At 35.5% G+C, this 12821-nt stretch overlaps 1 protein-coding gene across 1 annotated transcript in view; it reads right to left on the bottom strand.

Annotated features, from left to right (window-relative positions):
* Nucleotides 1-1445: 1445 nt before the first annotated feature.
* The window catches only part of CCDC169 (coiled-coil domain containing 169), a 50370-nt gene continuing 38994 nt past the window's right edge, over nt 1446-12821 (bottom strand). The window contains exons 7-8 of the mRNA XM_035003547.1: nt 10877-10953; nt 1446-2792 (exon numbers count right to left, since the gene is read on the bottom strand). Coding sequence (XP_034859438.1) covers nt 2693-2792; nt 10877-10953 — 177 coding nt within the window. The 3' untranslated portion in view covers nt 1446-2692. The remainder of the gene's footprint in view (nt 2793-10876; nt 10954-12821) is intronic.

Genomic DNA, 12821 nt, shown 5'->3' with positions numbered 1-12821 from the left:
AGTGGCTATGCCATTTTACATTCCCACCAGCAGTATATGAGGGCTCCAATTTCTCCACATCCTTGTTTTTACTCACCATCATCTGCCTTTTTTATAGCAACATTTGTTTTTATAAATGATACTGATATTTTGTAATATATTTAGAACATTAAAATTTTGAAATATATTGTTTACTTTATGAATTCTAAACTCTTTAAAAAAAAACACTGATATTTATACATATTTCAGTGTTAAAGTTAAAACCCCAAGCTATCATTTTTGCACTGCTTATTTCAATAAATAATTACATTTTCTTATAAAACTTCACATGATACGTTATCTTTAAAGCTCAGAATTAGGTAAAACTTTTTCTCTACTTGTTTCTTCCTTCTACAAAACAAATGAGAGCTGTATAATTCATTCCTTCTTTGTGATGATTGCTAGAAAGCTTAAAAGCTAGAGCTTTTCTTAGTTGGGAATTCTTACAAAACATTAACTTTTATCTGTTATCTTATGACCATTGTTTTTATACCTCTACATTTAGTAAAAGCTAACACAATCCTTGGGGCGCCTGGGTGGCTCAGTCGTTAAGCATCTGCCTTCGGCTCAGGTCATGATCCCAGGGTCCTGGGATTGAGCCCTGCATCGGGGTCCCTGCTCCACGGGAAGCCTGCTTCTCCCTCTCCCACTCCCCCTCCTGTGTTCCCTCTCTCTTGCTGTGTCTCTCTCTGTCAAATAAATAAATAAAATCTTAAAAAAAAAAAAAGCTAACAATCCTTTTTAGAAATAGGGTTTAAAAAAGTAAACAAATAAATACGTAGTATCCTTGATCTGCACAGAAATTTATTCCCAATTCTATAAATGATGAAAGTGAGGCAATGAAAAGTGACTTACTCAATGTCAGAAGCTCAGAAGTGGCAAAGCTAGTGGTAGAACTTAGAGAGTCCCCCATATCAGTTCTTTATGCTACCCTATCCCTCTGTTTAAGACAATGACTTTTCTGTCATTGTAAAGTATCCCAGAGTAGCTCCTGCAGAGCTAATACTTAAACATGACAGAGTCCCCATAGTAAGATATTCAACTAATACCCCATCCTAGTGATGGAAATAAATTTAAATGTTCCAAATCCAATCCTCACAATGGCTTGCTCTGTATGATAGAAATAAATTTATTTTTCAGTGATGACTCTGTGATTATAAATATTATGAAAATTTAAGTCATCAGTTTGCTGCTAATGCTAAGAAAGACTGTATAAGATTTAAAAATCTAATATTTGTTTAATAATATGGGTCACGGTGTCTGATCTCCGTAGTTAGCTTAGGAACAGGGGAGATAGGGGCGCCTGTGTGGCTCAGTTGGTTAAGTGTCTACCTTTAGTTCAGGTCATGATCCTAGAGTCCCAGGATCAAGCCCCGCATTGGGTACCCTGCTCAGCGAGTGATCTGCTTCTCCCTCTGTCCCTCACCCCTGTCTCACTCTCTCTCTCAAATAAATAAATAAAATCTTAAAAAAAAAAAAAAAAGAACAGGGGAGATATTTCCAAATAGTTCCCATTTGGAATAATATATAGAAAGTTATTTTATGTTTTTCTGTATACTTTATAAAGCCACATACAAGAATTATTTGTCTATATGAAATTTATGAATTCTTCCTTAGAAAAAGAAAGTGAATATCTATAAAAGTTATTATAGAAATGCATTTAGTATTCATTACTGTTGATACTGAATAGAAGTTAAGTTTTAGTTCCAGATATAAGGTGAGAACACCATTAGCTGGAAACTAAGTTAGCTGTGAGTTATTTCTGGAAATATAAAGTCCAATCATTTTACTTATTAAGTTGGGCAAATAAATCATAGGTATGTTCCAAACCTAGATAATAGTTACAAAACCTAAACATAAATAGAAAAATTCAATAAATTATATCAAACCCTTCTCCTCTCCTCACTCTGTCTCCACATTGAGACTTAAGTATTGTGAACACTGCAATGTTTGGTCTAAAGAATTAGGCCGTCACTATGAATTAAGAAACATCATAAAATGATTTAAATCACTATGTGCTAAGTAGTAGGACCTTGTAGTTGAATAAATATTGGTTTTCTAGCAAAGTACAAACCTTAGAAGTTATATCATTTGCCTCCATCATTTTATAGATGTGGGAAATAAAGATGAGATGAAGGAAACTGCCCAAGACCTCCTAAGTTCATGGCAGGGTAGAAATTATAACCAAGCTGATTACTGATTGAAGGCTATTTCCATAACACCATGATAGTTCAAATCAAAATCCATCTGATTTGTAGCTTTGTTTAAACCAGGTTTAAAAGACCTGAACATGATATGGCCTATAAGAGCAAAATGTTTTGACGAATTCATTTTTAGCTGACAGATAACAGCTGACAGAAACCAAATATAATAGCACTGTTACTATCAGCACAGATTATGGATATATTATTAAAAGTAAGTGTAATAATGCCAACCTTCAGGCTTCCTAGGATATTTTTTAAATCATAAGCAATGCTATTAGATATTTTAGGATCACTTAAAAAATTACTTTCATACAGACAAAGGAACAAACTTCTGGAAGAGAAGCTAAAGAGAAGTTTGATAGCTCTTTTTGTCTATTTCATTCCCTGAAAAATGTGTTCAACATTAACTTCACAAGTTGAATATTATAGATCAAAAGAGGGAAGAAATAGAAATCCACCCAGTTCTAGAATTATAGATTGAGTTTTGGAAGATGGTTTGATCTCGTAATCTTTTTTACTGGTCCTCTCTTGGCATTCATTGTCTTCTGATTAACTGGATTATATCTTCCCCTGAAATAAAAGAAGAATCATTATTTTTTCAGTCATCATTGTGTACAACAAAAACATCATATGCTTATTGTACCATCCTAAACAGCCATATATTATACCATATTATCTCATTACAGATAGAGAGGAACCAACTCAAGGGCAGATAATCCAAAGGCCAGGAAGGAGTCCATGAAAGTGGCCTAATGTAAAAAGCTCTGACCAAAGAGGGATGAGATAGACTATTCTGATACTCCCTCTGGAAATATGAATTAAAGCTAAGAAAATAGAGAGAAGCCACAAAGTAGGGCAGAGAGAATAAAGAAATTAGGATCCATGAGTAAGCCAAAGTATGTTACCTAAAATTATAATAAAATTGAAACTAAGATATACCAAGGTCTGTGATATTAAAAAGATATAGAGAGTGATGATGGCAGTTGATAATGAGAAGAAAAGTGAAGGAGAGGCTGAACTAGTTGAAGTAATAACAGCAACATTTTTAAAGCACATAATTTATGTCAGGAACTGTTCTAAATTCTATTTATTAACTGATTCATATCAACCTCACAAAACCCCTATGATGTACATACTATTATTAGCCCTGTTAAATAGATGAGGAAAAACAAGGTTATACAGTTAGTAAGTGGATCTAGAATTTGAATCCAGAACGGCTGAGTTCAAAGTCTATGCCTTAAAAAAAAAAAAAAAAAAAAAAAAGTCTATGCCTTTAACTACTTTTCTGTACGACAGACCACTAAAGTGAAGAACTATGAAGTTCTGCTCAGATTTTAAAGCTTCCTTGAACTCATTTTAATATCTGTGGGCTCAGTTATATTGGAATTCCTGTTCTTGGATTTCCATGGGACCATCTTTCCTTTATTGATTTACATATCTTTATAAAGCCAACTTCCCCACACTCTCACTTAAGAGTAGAGTCAGCTTCAATTCCCTGCAAGGTGCTTTTCAAAAGTATTTTACTCAGGGAGCAATGTCAGGAAAAATGACAGAACGATTTTAGAAAATTCTTTCCTCTATAAAAGCAATGGAAAAATTGGCAAAAATGGTCAGAAGCAACTTTTTCTGAGCTCTGGAAATTAACCAAGGACTTGAAGCAATCCTGGAGAATTTATTAAACACATCACACACCACACCCACAGCCCAACACACACAGAGCTGAAACTCAGCAAAAACACTGAACTTTGTAGCATTTTAACTTCCCCTAGCCCTCATTCCCCAGCTTTGTGGTATTCCTATGAAGAAGTTGAAAAACTGACCCTAAAATTCATATGGAAATTAAAGGGACTCTGAATAACCATAACAATCTTGAAAAAGAAGAATTAGGGGCACCTGAGTGCCTCACTCAGTTGAGGGGCTGCCATCAGCTCAGGTCATGATCCCAGGGTCCTGGGATTGAGCCCAGCATAGGGCTCCCTGCTCAGTGGGGAGCCTGCTTCTCCCTCTCCCTCTGTCTCCTAGCTCATGCTCTTATTCTCTCTCTCAAATAAATAAAATCTTAAAAAAAAAAAAAAGAAGAAGAAGAAGAATTAAGTTGGAGTAATCACACTTATTTCAAAACTTAGTGAAAACCTAGTCATCAAGACAGCACGGCTCTGGCATAAGGACAGACTTATAAATCAGTGGAGTAGAACTGAGAGTCTAGAAATAAACTTGTATGTTTATGGTTGATTTTTTAAAAGGGTGCAAGGACAATCAAATGGAGAAGAATCGTCTTTAGAACAAATGGTGCTAGGACAATGGGATAGACACGTGCAAAAGACTGAAACTGGATCCCAGTCTCACACTATATACAAAAATTGACTCAAAAATGAATCAGTGGTGACATAACATAATAAAATAAAATTAAAAAAAATAAATAAAAGCAATCATAAAAAAATGAATCAAAAAGGACCTAAAACTATAAAACTCTTAGAAGAAAACATATGTATAAATCTTTGTGCTCTTGGATTAGGCAAAAAATCCTAGGAAGCCAAGGTCAATTGGCCTTCATCCAAATCAAAACTTTTGTGCTTCAAAGGACATCATCAAGAAAGAAAAAATAACAACAAAGAATGTAGGAAAATATTTGCAAAACATGTATCTGATAAGGTCTAGTAACCAGAATATATAAAGTACCCTTATAACACAACAAGACAACAACCCAATTTAAAAACGGGCAAAAGGGGGTGCATAGGTGGCTCAGTAGGCTAAGTGTCTCTCTTCAGCTCAGGTCATGATCCTAGGGTCCTGGAATGGAGCCCTGCTTTGGGCTCCCTGCTCGGTGGGGAGACTACTTCTCTCTCCTCTTCTGCCACTCCCCCTGCTTGTGCTTTCTCTCTCTCTCTCAAATACATAAATAAAATCTTTTAAAAAATGGGCAAATGACTTGAACAGACATTTCTCCAAAGAAGATATACAAATGGAAAGCAAGTACACAAAAAGATGCTTAACATTGTTAGTCTTTGGGGAAGTACAAATCAAAAGTACAATGAGATACCACTTCACAAGTACTGGGATGGCTAAAAAAAGGACAATAACAAATGTTGATAAAGATTTGGAGAAACTGGAACCCTCATACATTGCTAAAGGGAAAATAAAATGGTGCAGTCACTCTGGAAAATAGTTTGGCAGTTCCTTAAAAAGATAAAACAGTTATCAATTGACTCAGCAATTCCATTCCAAGGCGTATATCCAAACAGAATTAAAAACATATATGCACAAAAACTTGTATAAGAATGTTCATAGCAGCATTATTCACAATGGTCAAAAGGCGTAAACAACCCAAATGTCCACCAACTGATTAATGGACAAACAAAATGTGACAGATCCAAGAACTGGAATATTATTCAGCCACAGAAAGTAATAAAGTACTGATATATGCTCCTACATGAACGAACCTTGAAAAATTATGCTAAGTGACAAAGTCAGGCACATAAGGCCACATATTATTTGTTTCCATTTATATGAAATAACAAGAATAAATATAGAGACAGAAAGTAGATTAGCAATTGCCAGGGGCTAGGGGGAGGGAGGAATGGAGAGTGAATGCTAATGGATAAAGCGGTTTTGGAGGGAGATGAAAATGTTCTTTAAGCACATAGCGGTGATGGTTGTGCAACTTTGTGAATACACCAAAAAGCAATGAGTTTCGCTTTAAAAGGGTAAATTTTGAATAACCCAACATATAGAAGAATGAAACTAGACCACTTTCTTACACCATACACAAAAATAAATTCAAAATGGACGAAAGACCTAAATGTGAGATGGGAAAACAAATGGAAACACTAAAGCAATTAGACACAAGTATCCCATAAATAATTACCTTGACTTCCTATATACATCTAGTCCCAAATGATGTTATCAAGGTTTAGGTTTTTTCTATGTTTATTTAAAATCTTCATTGTTCTTCCCTTAGTAGAACCAATGGAACCTTATAAAAACAGTGCCATATCTTGAATGCCCTTTATGAGCTGGGTGCTTTATAAGTTGTGTTAAAAGTACACATATTCTTATAGAAAATACCAGAAAATATAAATTATCCATAATCTCACTATACTATTTTGTATTATAATTTTTAATTACTACTATAGGTAAAAACTTTCCTGTGTCAATTATATATTTTCCTAGAATATAATTTTTTGTAACTTTATATATAATATCATCATAGTTAACTGAATTATTCCCTTAATGTTGGATATTTTGGTTGTGTTTTCTCTACTCTAGCTGCTTTTCTTATCAAAAGGGGGTTCCCTAAACAATCTGTCTCTTAATGAGTCCCAGAATCAATTTCCCTCAGGTCCTGTGATTCTAGGGCACTAAGGGTTGTCTTATTTTCTTCTTTAGAGCTTTTAATCACTCTAGAACACTTCTAAGGAGAAAAAAAATGAGGATGTTCACACTAAAGGAAAAAAAAAAATTATGGTTTTCTACGTTTAGGAACCACTGCTTGTGGTCTCAGCTTTTGAAGTCTTTGCTTGAAGGAATATGATATTTTATAGTTAATACATGCCATAATCATAGTCATAAGGTTACCTATTAACTTGGCAACTTCCAAACCTCATCCTAAGGAGATGATTTCTCCTATTTATCTTAAAGATGATTATCTCTTATTTATCCTTTTAAGATTTTATTTTTAGGTAATCTGTACACCCAATGTGGGGTTTGAACTTAAAACCCTGAGATCAAGAGTTGCAAGCTCCAGTGACTGATCCAGCCATGTGCCCCATATTCTTTTTTCAAATAAGTATATGTAAGAATCTCTAGAATACATATTTTAATAGCAGTATAGATATCTTGTTCATTTTGTGACTATGGTTTCACAAAGTAGGAATATATGCAATAGCTAATATTCAATATCCCTCTTTGAAAGATTTTTTTAATAGTATATCACAGTCAAATGGGTATTTTCTTTCTTTTTTCTTTCTTTCTTTTTTTTCTTTCTAAGAGAAGGAGAAAGAGCATGCATGTGAGCGGGGTGTGGGGAGGGGCGGAGGGAGAGGGAGAGAGAATTCTAAGCAGGCTCCATGCCCAGTGCATAGCCCGATGCAGGGCTTGATCTCATGACGGTGAGATCATGACCTGAGCTGAAATCTAGAGTAGGACACTCAACCAAATGAGCCACCCAGGTACCCCATGTGGGTATTTTCTAATGCTCTCATTTATTCCGAACATAGGAAAACTCCAGAAGTCAATATTTAACATTAGCATATGTAAGAATATCAACTAAAGCAAACATTAAATGCCACTAAAACTTGATTTCTAAAACATTGCTTTAAGAATACCACATATAGCAGAGTGCACAAAATAGAGATGTAAGATTTGCTTTATAATAAAGCAAATACTCATGTAACCACACCCAGGTCAACAAACAGAACATTGCCATCACATTGGAAGACCTTGTGCTTCTCCCAATTATCATTCCCCTTCTCCTTCCCATTGGTAACCACTATCCTGTCTTCTGACAACACAGTTTAGTTGTGCCTGTCTTTGAACATCATATAAATAGAATCATATTATATGTATTCTTTTATTTCTGGCCTCCTTTCCACAAAACTGTTATAATATCCATGATGTTGTGTGAACTGTAGTTTGATTTTATTGTTGTTATTATTCATATATATTTTTAATAGATTCATGTTACTATTCATAAATATATGAATATTTGTTTTTATATAAGAATATCATATATGTATGAATATATATCTCTCAAAAATTTTATCTGATCTACTACTGATAGATATTTGAATTCAGTTTATGGTTGTTATGAATAAAGCTGTTATGAACATTCTTGCACAGGTTTTCTTTGGTATAAATATATGCAACATTCTGTTAGGTATATAACTAAGAGTGCAACTGTTGGGTTATAGAGTAGGTATATGATCAGCTAAATGTAGGAAGTAATACTAAACACTATTCCAAAGTGGTCGCATAAATTTACACTTCATATCTTTGACAACACTTGGAATCATCAATCTTTAAAATTTGTGGTGGCCTCTCATAATTTTAACTTGCATTCCACTGAATAAGTAATGGTGTTTGAGTCCATTGGCCATTTGGATATCCTCCTATGTGAGGTACTTAACACTAAAACTTGGTTTAAAGACTAAAACTTGAATCAAAAAGTGTACTAAGTTCCGGAGTTGAGGCAATAACTCAGAACAACAATACTTTAAAGTAGACCAATTATATATACCTAATTTGGAAGGTTATAGGTATATAGAAATGTTTCTATTATTTGAGTTATTTGGTTTATTAATATTTCCAGAAAGTGGAGAGGTTTTTTTCCCATTTGTATGACCATTAATTCATTCATGCATTCATTAAAAAATTAGTAAACACCTATTTATTTATGCCAGGCACTGTATTCAACATTAGGTTCTACCAAGGATGGAAGTGACATATCCAAGACCAAGATGTGCAGTGCCAGAGGGCACAGACAAGCTTACTGAGCAGGTGGATGATGTGGTCTGGGATACCTGCTCAGTAATCTTGTGATGCACTAGTACCTCCAGCTCAGTTCAGACCTACGGCATGGAGGGCCCTAAAGAGAAACTGATCATCAGGATGATATAGCAGGGGGCAAGGAGGAATGGGTTGGCATCCAGGTCATCTACTTGAGTGTCTGTTAGTACCACCTTGCCCAATTTGACAGTTATGTGGATGAGAACCATTTATAACATGGCCCGGAAAGGATATGACAAACTGGGCTCTGATTCTCAGGGTAGGTCACCCCATCAGGGGAAGAGAAAGTCCATACTTCATTCACTGATGAATCAGCTTGATACATGAGACTGCAGCTGCACTGTAGCCCTATTCTCTCTGCCCAAATCTATTTCCTTCCCTTCTCCTCGAGGTACTCATTCTAAGAATGCTTAAGAGTAAACTTCCTACATGTTCATTTCCATTTCAGAGTCTGCTCCCGGAGAGATCCAACCTACAACAGCATCAGTGGAAAACTAAACTGCCCTAACAGACCTATAGTATAATAATATAGATGTGTATGTGTGTTAATACATGAGTAGAATGAGTTTTATTTGTATTTTCAAAATATTTCTCCATTATTTAAGCAAATTTGAATAAAAGAGGTATTTTCTTTCTAAAATATAATTGGAAGATAAATATAAAAATAAAAAAGAAATATTAATTGGAAGATAAATGGTAAAAATAAAAAAGAAATATGTAGGGTGACTGTGCAGAAAGAGTTACTGTAGCAAGCCTGAAACTAGAAAGGCCTTCTTTCAAGGCTGGCCCTTGGCTGGTGTCTGGGAACTTAGTGATAAAAAGTTCCCTACACTGATATAAAATTTTCCTTAAATGAAAAAGAATGGCTTACTGTACTTAAACTGTACAAACAATATGGTTTCTGTGAACATGTTTTCCTTCTGGAAGTCTGGAATTTGGTATGTGCTAAGCAAAGGGTACCTACACGACTGGCCCCCGGTAAAAAACGTGGGTACAAGTATCTAATGAATTTCCCTGGAAGATCAAATTTCATGTGTTGTCACACATTGTTCCACGACCTACTGCTGGAGGAGCAAAGTGTGTCCTATGTGACTGCACTAGAGGACTTTTAGAAGCTTGTGCCTAGTTTCCTCCAAACTTCACCCCATACACCTTTTTCCTTTGATGATTTTTCTTTGTATCCTTTGGCTGTAATACATCCAAGCTGTATGCACAAATATATGCTGAGTCCTGTGGGTTGTTCTAGCAAATCACTGAACATGGGACTGGTCTTGGGGCCCCCCAGCACAGAGGTATAATAGTTTTCAGAGGGAAGTCATTTTCCAGAATTTAATGTTTTCACTATATTTCTATTGATATTAAATGTACAGGATAATAAGTTATAATTTAAAATATTTATGACTACTCAAGGAAGAACACACTTTTATCCATCTAGCCATATATTGGACAAAATGTTGCTATCCCATGAATCTCCACCAAAAACACTTGCTATATTGCATATACCTTTTATGCCTGTATTTGAAAATAATTCTGACTTATTGCTAACTTATATCCTGGTTTATTCTTTTGATATTGTTAAGTTATATATGAATATATTCACCTACATAGAAAAGGTTATATAAGACAAGGATTGCTTGGCTAATTATTCTGTACTTAGTATAGAACAGGAAAAATTATGTGTAGATATAACCTCCTAAACCCATAAAACATTCCTCTGTTCTTTATTCATCCTAAATTACTTTTGTTTGCATTGGAAAACACAGTTTTCCACTGGTGCTGCACTGTCTTCTACACTAATTTCAGTGTCTATATTTCGTCTGTAAAAAAGTTAAGGCTGGTAATTTAATTGTATTTATATTGTTAATGGTGTAGATTTAGGCTCCTCTTGGGTAGCGTATTGTTTTAGCTTAGAAAATAAGAACTTACCTTGTTGGAAGACAAAACATATTCTTGGGATCTACAAAAATGTATATAAATAGTGAATAGAGAGCATAAATTTCTTTAAGTTCTTTTACCATCTGTTTTTTATTTTATATCATTGCTATAAAATCTAGAAGTTCAACTTCCAAAATATAATGGACACCTGTTTTGTCAGTATCATTCACATGCAAATATAATTAATTAGAAACGAAAGATATAGTTAGACTTACATTTTCACTAGCTTCTCTTTCATTCTAGGCAGTTGATCCATCTGTTGCCTTTTAGAAACTTGGTATGAGTCAGAGACCTGAAATACAAACATTTGAGCATTTGTCCTCTTATTTCATGACTGATTTTGGAGATAAGAGGAACAGTCCATTCTCAATTAACTCTTTTATAACCAGGCCCTTAAGTGGTATGCATAAGAGAAGATAAAGAATAATGGGAAATTCTGGCCTTCTCTAGTATTAAGAGGTTTCTAAAGATTATGGAAACTCCTTTATCTCAACCCTACATTCCATGTGATTTTTAAAATAAATATAGAGGAAATTGTGAAAATCATATCATCTTTGTGGTATAAAGATCATTAAAAGTTTTCATAACAGACACTGAATATAAATAATACATATACTCTGCCATTAAGAAAGATATGGCAATAGAAGTGGAAATGGAAAAACAAGATCATATTTTCATTTTTGTTTGTTTTAGATACTTCTGTGATACAAAAGTAGAGACTTTCTGTAGGTGGTATAAATAAAATTCCCAGTACAGGAACAGTTGAGGCTGGTGACCTTAGAGATGGCATTGAAGACATGGGTAAATGAGATCATTCAGTAAGAACACAGAGAGAAGTAAGAGAGTTGATGATAAAAACTTGAGAAAGCAACTTTTAAGGGGTAGGAGAATTACTAAAGGCCATCCCTTAAAAAATAGGAAAACAGGAAAAAATACTGGCATGGAAGTCATGAGGTGGGTGATATTCAAAAAGTGAGCATAGTTAGCAATATGAAATGCCTCAGAGATGTCTACACTACCAGGAGGTTTGAAAAGGAGTCATTATGTTAAAAAGTAAACTGTGCCAGAGCCCAGTGCTGGGGGTCAGAAAGGAATTGAAAGAGGTCTAAGACTAAAAGCAAAGCAGTGAGTATATCCACCCTTGCACGAAGTTTGAGAAAAGAAAAGCTAAGGTAGTAGTTTTATTAAGACAGGGTAAAATAGGGGCACCTGGGTGGCTCAGTCAGTTAAGCGGCTGCCTTTGGCTCAGGTCATGATCCTGGGGTCCTGAGATTGAGCCCCACGTCCGGCTCCCTGCTCAGTGGAGAGCCGCTTCTCCCTCTCCCTCTGCCTGCCACTCTGCCTACTTGTGCTCTCTCTCTCTCTGTCAAATAAATAAATAAAATCTTTAAAAAAAAAAAAAAAAGATGGGGTAAAATAAAAGTTGGTTTCTGTTTTATTTTGGTGGAAGAGATGAGGATCTTTGTGAAGATGTTAGATCATCTTTGCTAAGTGGGACAATTTGGGGCACATTGGACCAGATGGAATTCACTCATTTATTCACTCAGTAAATGCTATTGAGCAACCACTATGTGCCACCTCCAGTTTAGCACTGGGGCACAAAGATAAGTCACAGTTCTTACAATCTATTGGAGTATAATACATAGATTATACAATTCACTGCCTTGGCAGAGGTTTGCACAGGTGCTTTGTAAGCATAAGGCAGATGCTAGTTCAAGCCATAGGGGGCCTGGAAGAGTAACCAATTAAGAGCTAAGGAAAGGACATTCCAGGCAGAAGGAGCAGGAAGGGCCTACCAGTATAAGACAGCATGACATATGCAGGGACCACATTTATCTTTGGTCTGGCTGCAATACAAGATGTGAGTAGGGACACAGCTGGAAAGGCAGGTATTGGAAAGGATCTTGTAGACTACACTGAGCTTTGCTGAAATCCTTTGGACAATGCAAAGTCACTGAAGGCTTTAAATAGGGAACATCACCAGAGCTCCTGGGTGGCTCAGTCAGTTAAGCGTCCAACTTTTGATTTCGGCTCAGGTACTGATCTCAGGGTCCTAGGATCCAGCCCCAAGTCGGGCTCCATGCTCGGCGGGGAGTTTGCTTGGGGATTCACTCCCTCTCTCTCTGCCCCTCCCCGCTCAAATAAATAAATAAATCTTTA

Source organism: Mirounga leonina, unplaced genomic scaffold (genome assembly GCF_011800145.1).
Source record: "Mirounga leonina isolate KUSES-001 unplaced genomic scaffold, KU_Mleo_1.0 Mir_127, whole genome shotgun sequence".
In the NCBI taxonomy this organism is placed as follows: Eukaryota; Metazoa; Chordata; class Mammalia; order Carnivora; family Phocidae; genus Mirounga; species Mirounga leonina.
The sequence above is the reverse complement of the archived record's forward strand: the minus strand, read 5'-3'. Positions and strand labels throughout refer to the sequence as shown.